Raw genomic sequence first — 26,188 nt, 5'->3', positions numbered from 1 at the left:
AGAAGAAGTATGTGTTCAGTAGTGTTTGAGGAAAACACTAGCTATTTCCAAACTTTTGAAACTGGTCAGGTTTAAGATGAAAGAAATCTGGCTGGACCAGAGTGAAAAGACTATACCCTATGTACAAACTTCCAGTGGAAGCTGAATAACAGGAGCTCGCCATGGGCTAGTACACTAAAAAGTAGAAACCACTACCTTGCTCGGACAGGGAAGGCCCTTTGAAATATTCTGTCATTGTGAAAGTGCTGTTGTAGATGACCTTCTTCATGCTTGAGTTCAAAGGTTCCAAATCTCTCTACTAATGAGGATTGACATTGTGCAGTATGATCAAATGATTCACAGCTAGGTGTAGAGTCTGAGAGTCTTGATGAAGTGTAATGGTTTCTGATATTTGGAATATGTGTAAAGCCATGAAGGAATAAGTTATTTATGTATATACATGGATTTCCATACATTTTAATCCAGTATTCTCAGATCTTTGTAATCATTGCTCTGATCTCTTCTTAATTGCTAATTTATATAAATCAGATAGTATATAATTAGAAAAAAAACGTCTTTATGATGCTGTGCCTGAAGCCCAGGCAAATCGGTATGCTCAGTTTGATTGTTGAATGGTCAACAGCTCTTTTTGTTCACTGTTACATAGTGAAATGGTGAGACTTTAAAGCTTGCTGCTGTAATGGTTACATGGAGCACAGAACTGTTATTACAAGCTTGTTGTTTTGAGTATAATATAAGTAAGTGTTATTTACAATATGTTTATAATATATGTTATTTATTATGTGTCTATTTTATAAATCCAAACATCAGTACAATAAAGAATTCGTTGGAAATGTATAAGCGTTGACCATTTGTCATAACTGTAATCAGAATTGTTAGCATCGCCTTTACCCATAGAAGATTCCTTCATACATCTTATTTACTGTCTCCCGTTGTAGGGACCTTGATTACAATAAAATAATGCGGTGGCGCTTGAAGGGCAGTTGGCAGTCTTACCTTAATTGAAGACCAATCGTCTTTCACTAACGTAACACTACCGAGGTTGGTTATTAACTGACGTTTCGGTTTTCCCCGCAAACTGACCACCAAAAAAGGTTCAACATGGCGATAATCAACCATCAGGCGATCTTACCCAACGGCTTGGATTTTTGAATGGACAGTACATCCACGGAACCAAGCCGGCATATGTTTATGCTGAAGTCAAGTGAAAGTATATCCGATAAAGACTTCCAAAGTCTTGGACACAAGGGGTGATGGCTCCATTCAAGCCTTGGGCAGGCACAAGTAACCGTCAAGGCTTGAGCCCACGAGGTGGTGGCTCGTGTGTCCAGGGAGGTAGAATAGAATATTCTGTTGCGTGTTGGTAGCCCATCGAATCGACTATGGGCCTATTAACGTAATAGTATAGGCTACGTATTTAGCGCGGTCTCCTGGTCGTTTCCGGCTCAGCAGGAAAATTTCACAAAGCTTTACAACCGGAGTCAATCCTGGTGGTTGGTATACTAGTACCTAGAATCTATAGATTATACTTTCGAGTTTAAATGATGCCGAAACTTGCACCCGTGACCTGCAATCCCTCCTCAATAATGCTGATGTCCGATTCGACTTTCATTTAACCTGAATGGATTGCATGGGTGTATACTTACCCTTAATTCATTACAGCATAAATCCCCAATCAGGTAAAACAAATAAGTACTTGGATTTTTATAAAACTTTTTTATGAATTAATAATCATGTCTTTATCAATATTTAAAAGAAAATATATATAGCGTCCAACGTTGCCAGTAATTAAGAAAAGATCATGTATAAAGACACCTTAATAATGCCCCGACAAATTGAGGAGAAAATTTTGTTTTAGGCCAACTTCATTATCTTGTAAAGCAAAAGATTTGACTTTCTGCGCTCATCGATATTGTAACCAGTTTCCATTAACAAGTCGTTTCGAGGGATGTAATACATATGTATATAAGCTTCGTGAAATGATCGTGTAACCTGTAAGCCTATATATTTTACGTAGATGTCAGTTTAATACACGTATTTAACAATGGAGATGATTATGATGATGATGTTTTGGTAAGTAATTGCGTTATTTGTTTGTAAAATTCATATTTGTGGTGCATGTTGAGCTTGATAATTCACACCTATTATGAAAGATGTAAACGTTCTGGGTATATATATATATATATATATATATATATATATATATATATATATATATATATATATATATGCAGTTAATTTGATAGATAGATAGATAGATGCATGTGGAAACGGGCCATGGCCAAGTATTTAAAGGGCCATTCAATCGCAAAGACCGGGTACCGGCATATGCTGTGCGTATCTGTGCGTCACACGTGGGAAAGTTAATCAATCACTTGCCCAAGATTGGTGGTCTGTGCTGGTTACTCTGTTTGCCAGCAACCATTGCTCATCACCATGGTATAAGTGAAAAAACAAATTGTTAAACAAGAATGAAAAAAATAAAAATAATAAAAATCTGAAGATGCACGCAGTCGTGAAAATGGAATGTTCAATTGTGTAGACAAATATATAGTCAAATGTAACTGAGGTGATTTATGCTTGGTAATTGCCTAACCAGATGCGATCATCGATTAGTTTTATCCGAAGTCCATTACTTATTGGACTTCTGTTATTGTATAACTCACGCATGTCCCTATATTGTGAATTTTATTATGAATTAATAAAATGTGTTAGTTGAAAAAGTAACGTATTTTAATGTTTATTTGAGTAAAACTTGCGCACACATCAATTTATAGCCTAGGCCTAACTAGATTCCTCTATAGACATGTACGTGGGAAGGTCAGCAGCAACCTGAGGATGGTCATGGGTTTCACCCGGGCCCTGCCCGGTTTCCTCCCACCACAATGCTGGCCGCCGTCGTACAAGTGAAATATTCTTGAGTACGGCGTAAAACACCAATCAAATAAACAAATAGATGTATGAACAAAGTAATGATCCGTGCCGCATTTGTAATGTATGAGCAAGGTTTTTATACAAACCGCGCCACAACGGAAAGACAAACACTTCCGGTAAAGATTGCTGAGTGTCAAAACACGAGAATAACGTATGGTTCAATGGATCGTGACTAGGCTATTTGTTACACGCATAATTTAAAGGTGGAATCGAAGAGCCTTTGTGTTTCGAGGCATTTTTAAGAATCTACTGGAGGTTAGCTTTATTGTATGTCATCACTGCGGACTCTGTTGCGACCCGTTAGCGACCTGAAAGCGCTGCTTGTCGGTGTGAATCGGCCCAGCCTCTGTCAGGGGTACACAAGGAGCAGGTAACGGTGTGCACATATGACCTATCAGATCAGAGTCTTATTTAGGCTGGCTTTCTCGTTCAGCACCACAGAAAAGAAAAATGCATGATATATACAGTACAAATTTTCCATCTTTTAAAGTCCTTTGTCTCACAGCTGGGTGAGAGTGAGGCCAAAGTGGTAGCCAGCTGGCTAATCAGCTGGCTATAATCTGTAATCAGCTGGCAGCCACATTACCTCTTGAAGAAGGGGTAATTAACTGGGAGCAGACTAAAAAAGAAACAAACATTCAGGAGACATGATCATTGTTTTCAAATATGATAAACACATCGAACCAGTTCAATTATAATTTTAAGACCTGTTGTCAGAGAAAACAGCGAAAATTTCGTGATATTTCAAATGGTGCAAGATAATCTTACTTAATCTTTCTCCCCTCCCCATGAACAGCTCTGCAGACAGGGTAAAAACAACAGTATATTTAGTTTAATGTCATAATCTATCCTGGAAGAGCAGTTGGAGCTGAAAACACTGATCTAATCTGTGTATTGTACTCCTATTTAGACTGGGTAGCCAGCCTTCTTGACTGCCTCTGTTCAGATCATTACATCTTGGCCAGTCATGTCACGTGTTTGATTTCAGAAGATTGTCAACTACCTGTACATGATACGGTGCCATGATTTGAGACTGGTATCCCCCACCTATGTAAACATGGGTCTTTAACCGTAGTCATATGAGTGTATTTATTGTGTGAATTAGGTTCCTACACTTGTATTCGTTAAATCTCTCAGATTGCAAGTTAATGTAAGTTAACTTAACAGATCGATTTATTAAATTTGGTAACTTTCGAAAATGTAAGTTGAGGATTCATGGTATTACATAGATCTTCATGATGTTGCTGATTTGACTTTAAATCGTGATTAGTTTGTGATAAATTTCATAGATATGTGTATGTATATATTCTTTGCATTTTTTGATCCCATTAAATAAACTAACTTTCCTATTAGTATATTAGGCCTATAGTATATCTTATAGGTATGTTGCTGATGCAGGTCTCAGAGTACCTTGTGTCATGTGTTTTAGGTTTGCCTCCACAATGTTTAAAAATGAGCATGTGAAATCGTTGGTAGAAGATGGTGACATTGTTAAATCCGGTCAGGATAAGCGATGCTATCGGGGCCTGCAGCTGGCTAATGGGATGAGGGTGATGTTAGTCAGTGACCCAGAAACAGACAAGTCTTCAGCAGCAATTGATGTCAATGTTGGTGAGTTTGGAGGTTGAAAGTTACACAACATTATTAAGAGTTCCCAAGCACTAGTGTTCAATTCTGAGTTAAGTTTCACAGGAACATATGTAATTTACAGAAATCCATATTGTCCTTTGTGGTGTGACCATAATTTATGGGAGTTAATTCAAGGAAAAGAAATATAACAGGTACAAGTATGCTTCTACAGAAAACTCGCCAATAGGTACTAAAAATAATGCAGAGTTACAGTATAAAACGAACACATGTCATAGGTGACACTGGCAATGCATGGTTGTCTGGTAAAATTAAATGCATTTAATGTGTAATTCCACTCAAAGCAGAAAACAAGAAAGGGTAGCACGTGTACATGTACATATATGCAGGTTGATAGGACATCATTGGAGACATGGATGTCCACATGTACATATATGCAGATTGATAGGATATCATTGGAGACATGGATGTCAACTTGTACATGTATGCAGGTTGACAGGACATCATTGGGGACATGGATGTCCACATGTACATATATGCAGATTGATAAGACATCATTGGAGACATGGATGTTCACATGTATATATATGCAGATTGATAGGATATCATTGGAGACATGGATGTCAACTTGTACATGTATGCAGGTTGACAGGACATCATTGGGGACATGGATGTCCACATGTACATATATGCAGATTGATAGGATATCATTGGGGACATGGATGTCCACATGTACATATATGCAGATTGATAGGATATCATTGGAGACATGGATGTCAACTTGTACATGTATGCAGGTTGACGGGACATCATTGGGGACATGGATGTCCACATGTACATGTATGCAGGTTGACAGGACATCATTGGGGACATGGATGTCCACATGTACATATATGCAGATTGATAGGACATCATTGGAGACATGGATGACATCATTGGGGACATGGATGTCCACATGTACATGTATGCAGGTTGACAGAACATCATTGGGGACGTGGATGTCCACATGTACATGTATGCAGATTGATAGGACATCATTGGAGAAGTGGATATCCACATGTACATATGGCTCCCACATATATGGTGATTTTAGAAATATGATTGTAACTTTATTGAAGCCAAGCCAGCCAACTGTAATTTTTTAACAGCACATCATTTCTTTAATATTTTTTTGTACAGTACATGTTAATGTGTATTAACAGCACTTTATATACTTGTTACTGTAGCTGTCATTCTTGTACATTGCATTTTGTTTGTTCAAAGGTTATATGTCTGACCCCAGGGAAATTCCTGGACTAGCACACTTCTGTGAACATATGCTCTTCCTGGGCACAGAAAAGGTGAGCATAATTGTGTGGGCATTGGTTATTAACCTGTAAGTTTTGCTGGGTAAAAGTACTAAAATCAATTCTGTAAGGTTTAGGAGCCGAACGTAGACAGCATACATAGGCCAATAACGTTTTGCTGGGTAAAAGTACTAAAATCAACTCTGTAAGGTTTAGCAGCCGAACGTAGACAGCATATTTAGGCCAATAACGTTTTGCTGGGTGAAAGTACTAAAATCAACTCTGTAAGGTTTAGGAGCCGAACGTAGACAACATATATAGGCTAATAACGTTTTGCTGGGTGAAAGTACTAAAATCAACTCTGTAAGGTTTAGCAGCCGAACGTAGACAACATATATAGGCCAATAACGTTTTGCTGGGTAAAAGTACTAAAATCAACTCTGTAAGGTTTAGGAGCCGAACGTAGACAGCATATATAGGCCAATAACGTTTTGCTGGGTGAAAGTACTAAAATCAACTCTGTAAGGTTTAGGAGCCGAACGTAGACAACATATATAGGCCAATAACGTTTTGCTAGGTGAAAGCACTATAATCAACTCTGTAAGTTTTAGGAGCCGAACAAAGACAGCATATATAGGCCAATAACGTTTTGCTGGGTAAAAGTACTAAAATCGACTCTGTAAGGTTTAGGAGCCGAACGTAGACAGCATATATAGGCCAATAACGTTTTGCTAGGTGAAAGCACTATAATCAACTCTGTAAGGTTTAGGAGCCGAACAAAGACAGCATATATAGGCCAATAACGTTTTGCTGGGTTAAAGTACTAAAATCGACTCTGTAAGGTTTAGGAGCCGAACGTAGACAGCATATATAGGCCAGTAACATTTTTGTAGGCCAAGTGCATTAGATTATATATTATGGCAGTTTGCAATCATGCATGCATCTGTGACAGTTTGAGTCAGCTGTGGCTGTTTTGAGTGTTTTAAGAAAATTGAGTTGATTATCTTAAAGCATGAATGTAAAATGGCTGCAGTCATAACTTTCAACTACGTGGAGTTAAATTTATTTTACTGTTTCTTCTTCAAGTTACTTAAGGATTGACTGTAATACTTTTTAGGTTTATTGGGGTATAAATGAAAAAAACTGTGGTGCAAACTGTAAGAATCCACTGTTTCTTCTTCAAGTTATTTGGGTGTAAACAATGATGATTATTTTACGTGGACAAAAATCTTTGATACAAGCATGTTGTACCTTTTCTTACCTGTAGACTAATGTTGTGTTTTGTTGTATTTGGTTTACAGTACCCGGAAGAGAATGAATATCAGAAGGTAATTTCTTATTAGCTTACGTAATTGTGATGCTTTTGAAAACAATGTATCAAAAATGTTTCCATGTTTATTTGACTTCAGATCAAGTCAGAAAAGTTAAATATTTAACGATTTTCTTGAGTCTAATTTTTGGAACAGATTCAGTTTGTAGCTTCTATCAAATTTGCAAATCAGATTGATGATCCATGCTTGGGATATAAATTCTCTGAATTTGATATGTGACTAATAGTCTTCTAACACGGATGTTAGATTGTATGTCAAAATGTTCTGAACTAATACATGTAAATGGGATGTTGTTATCCATACACAGACTCTGTAGTGTTATTCTGTCAACTTCAGATGCATCTTAAGGAATTTCTCTTTTATATTGATTTTCATGTACTAAGAAAGGTTTTAATTTTGCTTTCAGTTTTTAAGTGAGCATGGGGTAGTGCCAATGCGTTTACATCATCAGAAAACACAAACTTTTACTTTGATGTGACCCCTGATAACCTAAGTGGAGCATTGGATAGGTAACTTTATAAAGCTCATCTGCCCTAGCAATTTGATTGTGAGCATGAAACTCTGCAGCTGTTTTGTTACAAACGACCATCAAATGTAATATGTAAGGTGATATGTGCACGAACAAATATCTAAAGATTTTTAGAACTATACTGTACATGTACAGTGAAAAAGATACTGGTTGTCTCAATTATCCATCAAAACTTAATCCACATCCAGCTTATAATTCATGATTCTAAACTACCAACAATTTGTATTAAATGTGCATTGCACCATAACTTGCTTGTAATTCTGATATGACGTTATGACCCCAGCCCTTTTTGTGATAATGTTATTTAACATTCAGTTCTTGTTCTTGTGTGTTGGTTATCTCTTTCACTTTTTTATGATTAACCAGATTTCTTTTAAGTTTGGAAATTTATGTACATAGAGTATCTGAAGAAAGCAGTAAGGTCAAAGTTGTCATTTGTTAGCCTAAAACAATAATATGCAACTGAGAACTGACAAGACTAGTAAATCGGTTTTGATTAAAAGAAAGCTACTGTATGAAATAGCTGGTGCAGATATTAATGTCCCAAAAATGTGGAGGTGGAATGAGTGTACATGACACAGTGGAATATGAAACAACTGTCAGCTGAACAATAAAAACATGTGGATCTTAATAAAGATATTATGTCAAACCCTTTTAAGCTATACATATATGCTTTCAAAATGCATTTTATTTAATCTTTGCAAGTGACTATGAATATAAAGTGGTTTGCAGAGCTTAGGTATTCCCCTAATTTTTAATTGATACTAAAGCCAGTAAAAATTATCTTTTGTGGCATAAAAGGTAATGTTGATCTGTGCTGAAGTGTGTTCTTATTTTGTGTTTCAGATTTGCTCAGTTTTTCTTGGCACCTTGTTTCACTCCCAGTGCAACAGAAAGGGAAGTCAGTGCTGTTAATTCTGAAAATGACAAAAACTTACAGAATGACCCCTGGCGCCTTTACCAGTTAGAGCGCGCCACAAGTGACCCAAAGCATGATTACAGTAAATTTGGCACAGGTAAAGTTGTGATCTAATAAATCGACGTAAGATTGAGGTTAACTGTTTGTCAGTCTTGGTGATACATAAATTGTGTATGACAGTCACAATGAAGAGTTCCAATGGGATTCTCTGGCCCTCTACAAAGGGAAGCAAATCTTGCAGTTTATAAAACAGCAGTGTCCTCTGCTTATGTCATTAACAATACCATTGATTTCAGTAAAATAACAGTTCATTATGAATAATCAAAGCAGGTATGGTTATTCAAGTCTGTAGAGGGCACTGCTGTTTAATGAGTTAGATAAGCTTTGTTTCTCCTTTTAGAGGATCGAAGAAACCTATAGGTAAAAAGATCTACATAATGAATTTGAAACTAATACATACTCGCCTTATTTAACAAGGGTATTAAAGGGTATAGCCTGTGCATGTTTTTGTGTCTTCCAGGAAATAAATATTCTTTGGAAACAAGGCCAAAAGAGAAAGGTTTAGATGTCAGAGAAGAACTCTTGAAATTCCATTCTTCTAACTACTCCTCCAATTTAATGGCCTTAACTGTGATAGGCAAAGGTAAGCATACTAATGTCACAATTTATTCTGTGTTACTAGTATGTGAAACATTTGTGAAACTGTCAATGGCGGTGTCTGTAATATTGTAACATTAAGCTCCTCATGGGAAAATAAGCAGTAATAGAGTTACCTGCCCCAGCAGAAGATAAATGTTGAATTCTTCCACATAAGTTTGAAATGGCTTAGGATAAAATTGGGAGTTTTAAAGTTTATGTTCCTGCTACTGTTTGTCATGGACCACTTTCAGAGGTGTTCAATGTCAAAAGCAGATATATGCCTTAGAACTGTCACCATGTCCTCTAACACCTAACCAAACCAACAGCCCCAACTTTTAGTAGTACTTAAATATACTTCATCAATATACAGCAATCTAATCTGTGAAGATATGTATGGCCCTGGATCTGGGAGCATAAAGACTAAAAATGAGTAAAGATGTGCATGTGTGATATCAGCTCATTGTTTTTAATCTGATCAATCTGTGTGTTGGACAGAATCTGTTGACGAGTTAGCTGAGATGGTCATTCCTTTGTTCTCTGGTGTTGTAAACAAGAACTTGAAGGTGCCTGAGTGGTTAGATCATCCTTATGGACCAGAACAACTCAAGGTCAGTGGACAGACCTCTCCCGTGTGTGTGTACATCTGTGAAGAAAGCGTCCTCTATTATGTCGATTGACTGTTATGATGGACTCTCCACTGCAGACTTTCAGTAACAGTTGAAGGAGTTCAAAACTGATGTTTAAAACCAGTTTTCACAAATTTTTCTTTTCTTTTACATGCAATGGCCTACTCACATCCGGATAACTTAATAATGCTTTCCAAGGAACAAAAAAGTAAAACGTTAAGCATGCATGCACTAGATGAGTTTTGAAGATATTTCACATATTATATGAAATACCAACACAGGATGTTCTTTGCTTCATTAAGCCTGGGATGTTTATATATACCTTCGCATAATATATACCTCCTCAGTGGATTAAGCCTGTGATTTTTTATACCTTCATAGTTGAAGGCCTCTGTTGTGCCTGTGAAGGACATTAGAAACCTGAATATCCACTGGCCCATTCCTGACCTCCAGCCTTACCACAAGTCCAGTGTGAGTATTCTTTGTCAAAGGTTTTACCTATTCACATGCATGTATGAACACAGTACAAGCCAATCTTAAAATTTCTTCGGGGGCATCTTAGTAGTGTGCTAGTAGCCCACCATTGGTTTGCCCATTGTGTGTAAGGAACTGGTGGTAACGAATTTCATCATAATCACAATAGGCAGCCGTATAAACTGTACTTGATCAGTAGACAAGGAATGGCTGTTACTAATCAGGGAAGCCTTAGTAGTGTGCTAGTAGCTTACCAGTAGCTAGCGTGTTGTTTGTCTGACATTGTCGACTGATGCCAGACAGCTACAAATGGCTTGTCACAAATCATCTTAACTGGAATCAGCCTGAGTTGCAATGAGTCATGGTTTTCAGGACCAACTTCGTATGACCAGTTCAGTGAAGTTGTGTTTTAAGCTCCCAAGCTTTAGAAGTACGTGTAATTGGAACACAAAAACGTTTCTCTTGTTTATCTCTTCTTTAGAGCTGTTTGTAATATTGTCCTGTCTCTTATGTCATACTGTGGTATGTATGGCTCCTGTGCATGGTGCACTTTACATGTATTTAATGGTGCATGGCTGGCATTTTTTTTGTGGAGGTGTCATATCTTGTTTGTGGTAATGCTTTTAGAGAGGCATAACCATCAAGATGACATACTTAAGAAGTTGATGAGATTTCTAACATTTAACACCTGTCTATGTGTATTTTAGCCAGGTCATTATCTGGGGCACCTGATAGGACATGAGGGACCAGGAAGCCTTCTGTCAGAGCTCAAATCCAGAGGTAGGATATTAAACCTGTACATTGTATGTTCATTGTAGAGAAACCCGTTGTAAGAAATTCACTATATTATGATGACTTGTGCATTTTTTAACCCCAAGTATTATGATCCTTGTTGCACTCAGAGTGTGAAAACATGTATAGAATGGGCAACATGCACATGGTTGATTTTTTTTTTTATTAAAATTCAAACATGTAAAAATTCCTGTTTCTCTCAAGTACATCATGTGATTTGATTTTGATACTAATTACTCGTTATAGAACTACAGCTCAGATCAGATGGGCTGGACACTCCATTAGCCAGAGACTAAAATTTAATGAATACAGAAGTAAAGAAGTAAAAGAAGTTCAAGGTGGGGTGGGGGGTGTTAAGTTTGTTTTGTGTTCTACATATACATGTACAAGCAGTTTTATTTAGATTTGTACCCATCATAGTTTACACCAATTGATGAACTTTCCAGGCTGGGTGAATACCTTAGTTGGAGGGCAGAAGAAAGGGGCTAAAGGCTTCATGCTCTTCATGTTGTTTGTGGACCTCACAGAAGAAGGGCTTGGTAAGCAGAACATGTTTCCAAGATTTTGCTTTGGAATTTATACATGTACTTCATCTTTATAATTCAGCAAATCATGACCACGCTTGTGCGGGTGCTGCGTTAAGTCAGGAGATTTTCTTCTCTTGACTCATCTGGGTTTTACCAGTCATAAACCTGATCATCTCTGTGTAGTAAAATATTCTAAAACATACTATGCTGCAATCAGTATGGATACTGAAACATATTATGGCTTGTGAAAATACTGGCTTTACCACTTGATCAAGATTCAAAGTCACAAATCAGGGTGCCTCTGATCAAGAACCTTCAGCTGCATTGGAAGTGTAACCAACTTTAGTTGCCAATCAATATGTTAGCTCTCTTAGAATTCAATGTAGCCTGTGCTTTTTGTATTGAATATCAGAATGTACCATTTTACAAGGAAAATTTTGCATTTAACAATAACAGTTTTGATTATTTCACAGCTTTTACAGTCTGTTTGTAATCATTGTATGCCATGTATATGTATCTCTCTTTGATATTACAGAACATGTAGATGACATAGTGACACTAGTTTTCCAATACATAAATATGCTGAGAAAAGAGGGTCCCCAAGAGTGGGTGTTCAGAGAGTGTCAGGTAGGACTTTTGTACTTACATGTTTGTGTATTATGACATGAAGTTGACATAAATTGTGGGATTTTCATCCTGCTCGTATACGAATTAAAATACACCCACCATGTCTTTCTAACAGCTGTTGTCACTTATGAAGTGATGTACATTATGTCTATATTATGATTGTGTAGAGGCCAGGGAGTTAGTAGGAAACATGATTTATTGTTGAGGCTGTTTTGTAAGGCTCTTCTATGGACGTACTTCTGAAGATTAGTTATATACTAGACAAGACACTATAGTTTCCCCGTGCCTCTGCTTTGTTTTAGCAGTGAAATCATAGTCTTGACCAGAATTATACAGGTTTAACATGTCCTGATTTGGTACAAATGAGATCATAAGAATTTTATTTACTTTCAGGACCTAAATGCTATGAAGTTCAGGTTCAAGGACAAAGAAAAGCCACGATCTTATGCGACGCTTCTGTCAGGTCTGCTACAGGTAAAGTTATGTCAGATCATTAGAAATTTCATTGATCCTGGCAAGAAATTAATGGCAAATGTGTAGGGGGCCATTTTAACAGTGTAGCATGCGTTGAAGACCACTTGACTTCAATCAGACCAAGTTTGTACATCACACATAGGAAAGGTCCTCAGTAACCTGCCACAATGTCACATGTTTACTGCGGGCAAGCCAGTTTCTTTCACCCATAACACTCTCGGCATTCGTGTTTTAAGTGAAAAAATACTTGAGTAAAACACATTCTAATGAATACATATTAAAGTAAATCTGTATATTGTCCAGCATCAGAGGGTGTAATCTTCAGATACAATAATGTGCAGAGAGTTTTCTATCTGGAATATTTCCAGTTTCATGCCTTTTTCCATGTGTGGATAGTCATACAGCTTATAGTCTTGATCATGTTTGATCATGGCCCAGTCACACCTGCACTTACAATTAGTTATGACAACTTATATGTGATGTACATAAATTCTGACCAATCTTATTGTCGGTTGGGCTTTCTCATTTGAATTACATATGAGTGCATTTGATTTCTTGGAATCGTGTGAAGAGGATGGATATATATCCACTTTGGATGTGACTGCAAACAATTCCTTGATTTTCAATTTGGGTGTTATCAGCCGCAGTTTAAATTGTGAAAAAGTTGCTGAAGACGTAGATTGTAAATCTTCAGTGTCAGAATCTTTTTGCAGATGTAAGGGTACATTTACCTTAACCAACTGGGATTTGGGGAAGGAATGTTTTGTGGTATGCCTGCAGTGTTAAGTCTCTGGGTTAGGTGGAGTTTTACAGCTTCTATCCTGTAAACTAAATTAAAAATGTAATTGTGTGTTGATGTTGTAGGAATTTGAAATCTCAGAAGTCCTGTCTGGCCCTTATCTGCTGGAAGAATTCCGTCCTGACCTCATTGACATGGTTCTGGATAAACTGACGCCTGACAACAGCAGGTGAGCATAATCTCTCACTGCAATTGTTAATCCCTTTCCTGTACCTAAGAAGACTATTGACTTATCCCTTGACTGTCTGTAAGGCAGAGTTTCAAAAAATTATGGCTAGTTCTTTTGTGGACTTTGACATAAACATTGACCTGACTGCTCAAACTGGCATTTTACTATTGGCGTATTTATGTAGTTCTTTCATTTGAGGTTTGATCAACACATGTGTACATTGTCCATTATGGCGATTGTCATAAAAATGGGAGTATTCATTTACTAATGATGTTTTCTAAACAGGATTGCAGTTGTTGCCAAAAGTTTTGAGGGAAAAACTGATCTAAAGGAGGAGTGGTATGGAACAGATTACAAAGTTGAGAAGATCCCAGAATCTGTATTGCAGGTAGGTATACATCTGACAGGAGGCTGAACAGATGTCTGATTGAATAGACTTTCAGTATCATGTTTATGGCAATGGTGAACAGTTTGGGAAAAAATCGTTTGCGATCTGAGGATTTCATATGTGATCAGTTTTGAAATAGATCCCGAGGCCGGCCTCACCTCTTGATCTGTTCACGAGTCATGAAAATAGATTACTCAGTTTTTACTATATTAATACTTTATGTCAAGAAAGTTATGTGATTTTTATGATGTTTACTGATTGCATATAGTGATTGAAAGGTTTTTTCACTAATACTAGTTACAGATGTGTAAGTACTGATACTGGAGTTGTGCGGTTTTCCTGAAGACAGGTAGTTGTGTAAATCTGTGACAGTACAATGCTCAACTCCAATTTGAAACATGATTTCACCTAATTGAGAGCAATCGCGAACACAATATTAGTTTCTATTAACTTTTTTCTTTTAGGGATGGAAAAATTGTGGTTTCCATGAAAACCTCAAACTACCTCCCAAGAATGAGTTCATTCCCACAAACTTTGATCTTGCACCAAGAGTGAAATCAGAGGTAAGGCGCACATGTACATTTACTTTCTCCTGAAATGCTAACTCTGTGTTATGTCTACAAAAATATTTCTCATTAAATTATTATTATTTTGTATTGTAACCGTTTGTGCAGGTATTGTAAGGTGTATGTGTTTTTGTTTAAGCAGTGAAGTGACTTGTTTAACAGTTCCTGCAGTTATCATTAGAGTAAAAGACCTTTGACATCTGCAGTTACATGTAGTTCTGTTTCCAGTCAAGCTTTATACAGATGTTATTTTTTCCCTCAGGGCAATCTTCCGGAAATTGTCAAGGTAAGTTTTGTCAAGTAGTAATGATACAGGCTTAACTTTTTTAGTCTGTCAACATATTCTTGTGTGTACTCACTGATAAGGCCATACTTAAAAAATGTGTTCATTGGTCATTGGCCTATCTTTTTCATAGCTAAAATAACAAATATATAAAAATAAGGGATATAGTTCAGTTATGGAAAACAAAGAATTGTTTAGGGATTGCTTAAATGGTTATATTTCATGCCCTGAAACTTTCAGCCAAATAATTGTGTTTTAACAGATGAAAAAATAAAATGAAGGAATAAATATTCAATCTGTAGTAATTCATTCATGTGTCTGCCGTGTATAGATATATGGCACAGTATATATGGCATCAAACATTATAGTATACAGGGACAACATCTTGCCCTGCACACCTGCCCTGTTTCTTGTTATGAATACGGCATAAAACACCAATCAAATAAATACTTCTTGTTAAATTTGGGGCACCTGGTCTGCTCATTTTAGCCAACATACATGTATATGTAATTCTAGCAGGAATATTGAGTTTCTTTTTTCTCACATTGTTAGACCATCTAATGAACAACATACTCATATCATTACTTTTCCAAAATACTGGTGAAGAAATGTAATATTCTGCTTTTCACACTAGTAATATCTGTCCCAAATTTTAGAAGAATTAGAGTAGCTGCACATAGATACTATTTCCTAACAAACAGTACTTGTCTCATCACTGAAATTCTGATTCTGATTGGTTTAGATGAAACCTTAGAAAGCAAAGTGTGAAAGTTGTGTGACAATACATTGTGAATGTAAGAGATGTCGAGCCAGAATTTGGGAGTCTGCGTTGTGTATACCATGCAGTGTATTCATGCTACACACAGCGGCCATGTAGGCATGTGACGTTTACCCACTTCTTGGTTTTGTTCTTCAGGATGATGGAATGTCACGGCTGTGGTTCAAGCAAGATGATAAGTTCCTCCTGCCTAAAGCCTGCATGAGTTTTGAATTCACCAGGTTTGTTGTCTTTTTACCGAAGTCTGGTATTGTATGCATTGTAAATTATATTTATTTATTTAGATGTATTTGATTAGTATTTTACACCATAGTCAAGAATATTGTGTGATGGCAGCCAGCATTATAGTGGGAAGAAACTGGGCAGAGTATGGGGGAAATGCATCCTGAATATTTATTTATTTGATTTATTTGATTGGTGTTTTACACCACACTCAAGAACATTTCACTTATACGACGGCGACCAGCATTATGGTGGGAGGAAGCCGGGGAAAGCAAAGCCAGGGGCAAACCCACGACCATCCACAGGTTGCTGAGAGACCATGGTGAATAGACAATGGGAAGAAGTATATATTTACATGAGTCTTTTTTACCCAGAGGCCCAAAAAAAGGGGTATTTTTACTGTGACTGACCTCGGTACTGACTTCTCTTTCTTGAAAACAGTCTAGATGTATTCCTTTAACTCTTAAAGCCAGATTTACCATAACCCATGCATTCAGTGATGGGGAAGACCACTATTAAATTAAGTTCATGTAGCTTTAATCTCTTCTTTTCTGATGTCCATGCTGGTTAATAGTATGAAGGAATTGCAAATGTGTGAAATTGTCACATTGATGTTTATTTCTTTATTTCACTGGTGTTTTACGCCATCCTCATGAATATTTAACCTATACGTATTATGGTGTGAGGAAACCGGACAGAGCCTGGGGCAGCCCACGACCCACATTTATACTGACACACACATGTACTTTTCATGTTTTGCAAATGGCATTATTGGCTAAAATCATTTATTTTATTGAACTCACCTGTTATAAAAATTGCTGGATGGTCGTAAAGAGTTTACCCGCATGCATTCATCGTGAAACATGGTGATATTTGTTAAAATTAACTGTAAATGAGGAAACTTTGAGTTTCTTTTGATTCTCCCTCGTTTCAGCCCGTTTGCGTACATGGACCCAGTTCACACCAGCTTGACCTACTTGTTTGTGGAGTTGGTGAAGGATGAACTGAATGAGTATGCCTACGCTGCTGAGTTGGCTGGTTTACACTATGGCCTGAGCAGCACCACATACGGCATGTTTGTGAGTACATGTGGTACTTAGTCTTCACCGCCTAGGGGCCAGTTCCGTAAAGCAGCTTTGAACTGAAGTCAGATATTTAAATTTTGACTGAAGGAATTTAAATTAGTAACATTTAGCAAGTGTTATATTATATGTGTTTTGGGACCATGAAAAAGATAACATATTGATGTTTTAAATTTGGACTTAAATTTGGAATGGCAATGTAGAATCAGCTTTAGTTGCTCAAAGTCACAGGATAAATCTGGTATTTGGTGTGAACTAAAATAGTCCCATAAGTTTTATATTAGCATGAGGTGTGGTGAGATTTAAGTCTGACAATACACTTTTCAACAACCAGCCCTTATTGCTGTGGACTACTGTGGAGCTATACATGCTACATGTATTATTATTCAACAGTTCCAACAGTGTGTAAATGTAATAATATAGATACATGTAATGCTTTGAATGTGTCAAGGTGATATGCGATCATGTATTTATACTGCTGTCTTACAGCTGCAAATTGCTGGGTACAGTGACAAACAGCACGTCCTTCTGAAGAAACTGATGGAGAAGATAACAAAGTTTGAGGTTGAACGCAAAAGATTTGATATCTTGAAGGAATTGGTGAGCAATTTCATTTCATTTTGTGTATAGACAATGTAATACTTCAGTAACAATACACTTATTGTATCAAAAATGTAATGCTTTCAGTAACAGTACATTTCTTGTATCAACAGTGTAATACTTCAGTAACAATACACTTCTTGTATCAACAATGTAATACTTCAGTAACAATACACTTCTTGTATCAACAATGTAATACTTCAGTAACAATACACTTCTTGTATCAACAGTGTAATACTTCAGTAACAATACACTTCTTGTATCAACAATGTAATACTTCAGTAACAATACACTTCTTGTATCAACAATGTAATACTTCAGTAACAATACACTTCTTGTATCAACAGTGTAATACTTCAGTAACAATACACTTCTTGTATCAACAATGTAATACTTCAGTAACAATACACTTCTTGTATCAACAATGTAATACTTCAGTAACAATACACTTCTTGTATCAACAATGTAATACTTCAGTAACAATACACTTCTTGTATCAACAATGTAATACTTCAGTAACAATACACTTCTTGTATCAACAATGTAATACTTCAGTAACAATACACTTCTTGTATCAACAATGTAATACTTCAGTAACAGCACATCTAAGTCAGTAATGAGCGCTGGCAGCAGATTGAAAATCCAGGGTTTACAATATCCCATTTATCTGAACAATAAGTGTGTAAAGATTGAAGCTTTATGTAATGTAGGCAGATACATGTAGATATGAAACACAGTTTGAAGCACTGAGTTAAAAAAGGATTTATAACCTCAGGCTCTGTGAGTTGATGTGTAACTGTTTATGTATACACGTACATGCCTGAAGTTCATTTATTTCAATTTATTTGATGAATCGGCCATTGCACTAGATAGAATTTACTCCAGATCGTTCCCTGTTAAAAACTGTTGTGGAAATTTTATGCACAGTTGTGTTGAAACAAGTGATGACTTGATAATATATACATCAACGTTAAAGATGGTGTCTAAACTTTTGTTAAATCATTGTACTTTATGTACCGTGAAACGATGACCTACCATACCTACTGTTTCCAGTATGCTAGAAGCCTGCGGAATTTCCATGCTGAACAGCCTCATCAACATGCTGTCTACTACACCACAGTGCTCATGTCAGAACTGAAGTGGACCAATCAGGAGTTACAGGACTGTATAGATGGTTAGCAGCATTACCGTCCTTCTTATTACACACCTTATTACATTACATGTCTTACCCTGGAACAGACAGATCTGCTTATACAACTCCAGCCAAGCGATTTGCCTTTGCCCCTGTGTGACTTTCAGTGGACTAATCACAAGATACAAGACTGTCAGCAAACAAGGCTGGAAGCATAGCAACAAGTCCCTCGTTATTAAATCATTCAAAGGTTATAGACAATCTTGATTTATGTATTTTGTGTCATTATTCTGGAAGACTGACAGACCTTCCCACTGGCAAATGACACACAGCTGTTTTGTTTTGCCAAGACTGCTTCAGTGTAGTAAGTAGTAAGCACAACTCTACATGACATAACACATGGTGAAGATTTTAGGGGCAGGGCCAGGCCAAATAACACTGTCAAGGAGTCTTCACTTTTGCAAGTAACTTAGGTCAATACATGTATTTATTTAATATTTACTTTTAGTGTAGTTATTGGTTATGTATTTGCCTGTCTTCACAGAGGTGACGTTTGAGAATCTGAAGGCTTTCATTCCACGCTTGTTGTCAAAACTCTATGTTGAGGCTCTGGTCTACGGCAATGCCACTAAACAGGTAATATCTACAACTTCTCTATGTACACATGAATCAGTGTGTATCTAGGTGTGTGAGCAGTAAACAAAATACTGTACAGCTAGAGTCCACTGTAAAAGGCTATAATGGCGGATATTCTGTTAAGAGTGAATTCTTTGTTGTGAATTCCAATTCATAATTTTCACAATAGATTGTGTGAATGTTAAATTTTCAGCTTCTCGGCATGGCAAGCTTGTGCTCTACTAAAGAATCAAATCAGATTTAGAGAAAAATATGTTACAAGCACACATTTTCCCCACATGTAGATAGCAGGGGCACAGAAAATAATTTGAATGCTGTAAATTTCTGAACAGCCAAATGTACATATGAACTCGTTTTATCTGTTATCAGGTATCAAGCATGTATGAGGTAATCATGAAACTTATGAAATGTTTAAAATAATTGGACATGTACACTGTGCATATGATTGAGGTTTTGTACAAGGTTTGCACAGTCAAATGCATGGCGGCATTGCAACAAGTATGCACCCCATATTTCTCAACCCTGCTAATTGCTTCTCACTGACATCACAGCATGCTGTGGAGATGTTGGGAATTGTGGAGGGCGTGCTTAAGGAGACATGTCATACTAAACCCCTGGTACCCAGCCAGTACAAGAGATTCAGAGAAGTACAGCTTCCTGATGGTGAGTGTACGTTGTAGGCAGGGAGCAACATACAATGACTTTGTAGTATTTGTCCTCATTTTAATGCCTATGTTACATTATTGTGGATAAGATGACTTTGCTAGTTGTTATAATGCAGTAAATGTTCCTATGTCCCTTCAGCCCCTGTTTCATTCATTCTAAGTCAGTTTGAAATAGGGTTGCCAACTTTTGAATATATATAATATGTTTATCATAGGAAGCCTGTCTAAAGGTAGCATCTTTTTTATTTTTAATTGCATAATTACATGTAAGCTGTATCACATGTAAGTAATAGTGAATGGAATATGTATGAGAATGCCTTTCACTGGGATTCCGGTTTTGATAAACATACAGTATGCACTTCTCTGACGTTGACTAATGGTATTTACAATGACGAAGGCTAGGTTTCTGCCCATTCAAAAGAGTGGTGTTCTATTCTAAAACTGCCTGTGTGTCTTTCACCAACCAGCAGCCTTTCTGTATGTTGTGACTAGGTTGTTACTATGTGTACAAGAAGACAAACACAGTACACAGCAGCTCCTGTATAGAGATCTACTACCAGTGTGGACTACAAGATACTAACAGTAACGTCTTACTGGAGCTCTTCTGCCAGGTGATTGGGGAGCCGTGTTTTACAGTGCTCAGGACTAAGGAGCAGTTGGGTACGTACGGACATAGGTGTGGGGGGAGGGGCAGATTGTGGACACCTGCAGTAACATGTTACTGGAGCTTTTCTGCCAGGTTATTGGAGAGCCGTGCTTTGGAGCAGCTGGTATGTAATGACCAGGATGATGGCGGGGTGGTGCTGTCCGCTTTGACAGGCTGTTCTTGTGGGTGACAGGTCATGTATGATCTGTGTGATGGAGTATTTCATTGGTGTACATGTAGGTGTGGAGAAACACCTGATGTTGATTAATCATGTGATATTTGATAAACTGCGATGATACTGTTATTAAACTGAGTAATACTTACAAGGAAAGAATCTGTTAAGATTTGCTGTGTGAAAGTACAGAAATGTGCTCATGCCAGTTATGATTGCCAGCTATGTTCAAAACATTAATTTATGACTTTTAAATTATAATCAAATTTTGATTAAGAAACAAAGCCTTCTCAGGTTTCTATAAATAATGACATAGAAGTGCAACCTTGTTGTCCAATCAGGTAGACTAGTGTGAGCTATAATTGATGACATCTAAGTGTTTGGGAACCTAGGGTCATTTGTTATGGATTACAGTATGTAGCCTGTTATGTTAAATCAGACAAAAGTTTGAAAAACAGACAAATGCGTGATTTTCCTAATCTTAAATAAATTCATTTCATAATGAAGTTGTATAAACAAGGCTTTAATAAGCTTAGTTCTTATTGTGCTGTATATATATAGCTGTGATATTCCACTTTGCAGGGTACATTGTGTTCAGTGGTCTGCGTCGCCACAGTGGTGTCCAGGGCTTACGTGTCATCATCCAATCAGATCGCGAGCCAGCATACCTGGAGAGTCGAGTGGAAGCTTTCCTGCACAGTATGGAGGTCAGTTAATACACATGTAATAAAACAGTTAATTTGTTGATTCAGGGTACTGTATAATAGATCCTTTAGCCAGATTCCAACTCAAATTCAGTATGTCATGTGTCTCTAGCCTCATAGCTGCATACATGATAGGTGCATTTAATGCTAAACAGAAAATCAGGCTACGATTTTAGTGACAGTTGTAATTCTAAGTGTGTTTTCATTATTATTTCTTCCTTGTTTTTTCTCTTCCTAATTGTGTTTCAGGCATTTGCTGGAAATAAATTTAAGAGAGAAAATTTTCTCCATGTCTTTTTGGGCAGTAGGTTAGACTCTCCACCTATTAAACTGACCATCATTGCATAAGTAAAAATTTATAGTATTAACCAACTATCAAATAAATAAATAAATACTAATGAAGCAAAATTGGATTTGTCATGTTCGCAGACGTGTCTGCAGGAAATGAATGATCAGGAGTTTGAGCGTCATGTCAAAGCTCTGGCAGCCAAAAGAAATGAACTGCCCAAGAAAATGTCTGAGCAGAATGGCAGGTTGTGGTCAGAGATCCTCTCACAACAGTACAACTTTGACAGAGGTAGGCAGGGTCTTGTTGTCCTCTCAAATGATATTTTTGTTTGTAATTGTTCATTGTCACATGTGTATACAAAAAAATGCCCTCTCTAAGACTTCTCACAATTATAGATTACATTTTACTTTGGAATTGATTTCCAAAATAAAAAATTGATTTGCATGAGGTAAAACTTAATACTTGCTGATTTGATCTTGGGCTAAGCAAGATCCCATAAGTCTTAGCCTCTACATTATTTCAGCTTTGTGGAGAGTTCTCTGTTTTGAAGATACATGTATATTAAACTGTCACAGATTCAATTTGATTCTTAATTTAGCTTCATATTTATCATTGAGAATTAAAGTCAGTAGGCCCTATCAATCTACATGAACAACAGTTTCGCCTGAACACAGATAATCATATCTCTCTAAAAAAACCACCACATGATATTAAAATGTTGTTCTTGACAGATAACATTGAAGTGGCACATCTGATGACGTTGACGAAGGACGACTTGTACAAATTTTATAAGGTGATTAAATTCTCCGGCCTTAGTAAGCTTTAATATCTTAATATATAGCATTTCATTTGATGTATGTTTGTGTGTAAATTTACGTGGAAAAGTAATTGTTATAATTCAGGTACTTACATCTGTTGTATGTTCTCATGTTATACAAAAGTTTGCAGATCTGTTAATTTTTGGTTTAGACTTCATTTAATTCATTGAATATATGAAAATGCTTTTACTAATGTCTACAATTATTGGCAGTCATCCTCGACAAGATTCGATGTGTATGATGAAGAAGAGCTTGGAATCTGATGTTTCTACTGGTTTTTCAGGAGAATTTAGCCCATGATGCACCGAAAAGACATAAGTTGTCCATCCACGTCCTGTCAACAGCGCCTCAAGAAATTAAACAAGAGGACACAACTCTGTCAGCACAGAATGTTCAAGATGGTCTACTCCCAGTGCCTTCCCTTTGTGAGGTGAGTAGAAATTAGTAATATTGTCATTCACAACCATCACCATTCCCTTTTTGTTCACAAAAGAGTAAAGCCATGTAATAATACCTCAAAACTAATTGGAATGTAAAATTCAACAATATCAGTTGAATATGTCCATTTTACCGTGACCTACCAAATACATTTATGTAATAGATTACGGGGGCCTCCGTGGTTCAGTTGGTTAGCACGCTAGCGCAGTGCAGTGACCCAGGAGTCTCCCACAAATGCAGTTGCTGTGAGTTCAAGTCCAGCTCATGCTGGCTTCCTCTCCGGCCGTAAATGGGAAGGTCTCAGCAACCTGCGGATGGTCGTGGGTTTCCCCCGGGCTCTGCCCGGTTTCCATCCACCATAATGCTGGCCACCGTCATATAAGTGAAATATTCTTGAGTACGGCGTAAAACACCAATCAAATAAATAAATAAATAATACGTAATAGATTACATGGTTAAATCACATACATATTATGCAACTGTCACAATAATCACACATATGAATGTAAGAGACCTAAAGTGGTCGTTATTTGGTATGTCCATGTACATGTAGAATTAACCAGACTCACTGTGGAAGTTTCCGTGGATGGAATTAAAAGGTATGAAAAGCTCTCAGTTGCACACCTTGATGACAGTTGCAAATGGACATGAGAATGTTTTCCAGGTGTGTGTCCTTTTGAACAAGATATCTGTACCAGTTTTCAATCAATCAGGTTCATATTCACTCAGCAGCTTGAAGTTGGTGAAAGGACAAGTGGGACTGATTTCAGCCACTCTTTTTTTCCCCGCTGTGAACACGATATTTTGATCAGATACTTAGACAGTGGCTCCTCTTTAACATACACATGCTGAGAAGAACAGTTTGTTTCATAATAAAACATATTTAAACACAGTGGACATGGAAGCTACTGAGCTTGTTCTTCTTTGGTTTGTCTGTTATCCATCTAACAAAATACCTTCGTCATCTCTACATTGTCAGTAAACATGTTCTTGCACCTCGCTTTTGTGCGTGTTTACAATGATTTCAGTCTTTAGCAACTCCCTCATCAGTAGAGCCTACTGTTGAGGGAGGCCGTGTTTTAACAAGAATGAATAAAGCCCTTGTTATCAACTTATTTCAACCCCTGTGGTGGTCTGATGGGTTAGAACGTCCGCCTTAAAGTTGGGAGACTTGGGATCAAACCTGGGTTGGGTCATACCAAAGACTTACTACTTGTTGCTGCACCCCTTGGCACTCAGCACTGAGGGATTAGGGTAACAGAACTGGTTGGCCCAGTGTTAGTATAGAGTGAATGAGTGAATGGGTTTGATGTCGTACATAACAACTCTTCTCTTTCTGAGGCCTTAGAGTGCATGCAATGTGCCCACTGGTTGCAGGACAGATTTCCATGGCTCTTCACTGAGACGACTTACCGAAGGCAAGTAAGCTGCCCCGCTCGAACCATTATACTGATGCAGGTCAACCAGTCGTTGCACTATCCCTTTCATGCTGAATGCCAAGCAAGGAAGTTACAACGTCCTCTTTTAAGGTCTTAGGTGTGACTCGACCCAGGTTGACCCTGGATCTAACGCCTCCTAAAGCCGATGTCTGCCAACTGTGCTACCGTGGCTGGTCCAGTGTCCATATAATGTGGCTGTGTGAGGTGTTATGCCTGGTTTCTTCGGCATGATACTTCAGTGGCGGCAGGAGCTTAGACTCCCCCTTTCACAAGAAGACACATTATATGTACACACACCTTATTAACTCTTTGTCGTCATTTGACAGAAAAATTGTTAAGTACGACATAAAATCCCATTCATTCAAGTTATCTAGTTTGTATATTTACAGGTAATATTTTGTGTAAATTTATTTCTTTTTAGCCATGTATAATCACAGATGAGCATGCATTTAAGAGAGAGCTGGGACTGTATCCACTGGCCAAGCCATTCATCGACATCAAAGCAAAGTCCAAACTGTAATGAGACCGAAATACAATGAGGAAGCTGATTGGTCAACTTGATCTCACCTGAATGGTCGGCGTGGTCTCCTCAGGGTGGAGTAAACAAGATTTGGCAGGAAACAACTGACAGAATAACTGGCCTTCTTACAATGCCCTTACGGCAGACATTCATGGTTGTATTGCACGTGTGTAGCATTTCCTCTTTAGAAAGAGAGATAGGCATTTTAAGCTAATAAGGTACATTGATTTGGCAGAAGCCAGAGCACAAGGTAGAGAGTGCATAAATCAGTGCCAAAATTATAGAAAATTTTTAATGTATGTAGTCTAATTCAAAATGTGTTCATAGCTGTTAAATTACATGTAAGAATTTTAGAACGTTTCTTAAAATCCCCTAATACAGATTGCTGAGCAGTAGAGAGACCTAAGCCTCATATTGCAGAAATATTTTGGCAAGTTTTCTGGCCTGTAGAAAATTTAGAGAGGCAGACTGTCTCCGTAAATGAATTTAATTTAATGATTATATGTATGCAGATCTGTAACTTTATCAAAATTCAAGGGTAGGCCTATTGTGTCGATGATTATTTGGACAAAAAAGTTTACAGGATAAACTTCACCTTATGATGGGATAGGACGTTTTATTTTTAAAAATCATTTTGAGGTCAGCAGGACCATATATATATATATATATATATATATATATATATATATATAGGCAGAGCTAAAAGTGATGACAGAATGAATATATACATTCATGTCGGGAGTCAGTAGAACTGTCCACTTCAAATCACTTCTTGCATATTATTCAAACCTCAGGAATGATGAAACCTGTAGTGGTAGAAACTTTGAAAAAAAACAAAAACAAAGGTAACTAAAGAAATATAAAATATATTTATTGACTGTAATAATGAATCAGTTTAACAATGTGTTTTTTTTTCTATGCTGGACAATGCTTTTCATTGACACTTTTGTTAACACGTAGTTCATGGAACCATGGCTTGAATTTTCTCTGATAACTTGTAGCATCTGTGTTCATATTTTCCAGCAGGTTTTGGATTTAGATTACGCTTATATTGCATTGTTTTTTTTGCTTTATTTGGCGTTGGATTACCAATTGTT

The 26,188-nt window shown here is 37.2% G+C and overlaps 1 protein-coding gene across 1 annotated transcript; it reads left to right on the top strand.

Annotated features, from left to right (window-relative positions):
* Window positions 1-3,033: 3,033 nt before the first annotated feature.
* On the top strand, window positions 3,034-25,638 carry LOC135466190 (insulin-degrading enzyme-like). The gene is given in 30 exon segments (XM_064743575.1): window positions 3,034-3,304; window positions 4,364-4,545; window positions 5,785-5,861; window positions 7,109-7,135; window positions 7,545-7,557; window positions 7,560-7,647; window positions 8,514-8,683; window positions 9,107-9,229; window positions 9,721-9,833; window positions 10,233-10,322; window positions 11,033-11,105; window positions 11,564-11,656; window positions 12,180-12,271; window positions 12,665-12,745; window positions 13,610-13,713; window positions 13,999-14,101; window positions 14,566-14,664; window positions 14,930-14,953; window positions 15,867-15,949; window positions 16,885-17,029; window positions 17,522-17,632; window positions 18,686-18,806; window positions 19,309-19,400; window positions 19,952-20,063; window positions 20,558-20,725; window positions 21,466-21,590; window positions 22,017-22,164; window positions 22,608-22,669; window positions 22,978-23,124; window positions 24,993-25,638. Coding segments are annotated over 30 exon segments (3,066 nt in total). The 5' UTR covers window positions 3,034-3,203; the 3' UTR covers window positions 25,092-25,638.
* The last annotated feature ends 550 nt before the right edge of the window (window positions 25,639-26,188 follow it).

Source organism: Liolophura sinensis, chromosome 6 (assembly GCF_032854445.1).
Source record: "Liolophura sinensis isolate JHLJ2023 chromosome 6, CUHK_Ljap_v2, whole genome shotgun sequence".
Taxonomy (NCBI): domain Eukaryota; kingdom Metazoa; phylum Mollusca; class Polyplacophora; order Chitonida; family Chitonidae; genus Liolophura; species Liolophura sinensis.
The sequence above is the reverse complement of the archived record's forward strand: the minus strand, read 5'-3'. Positions and strand labels throughout refer to the sequence as shown.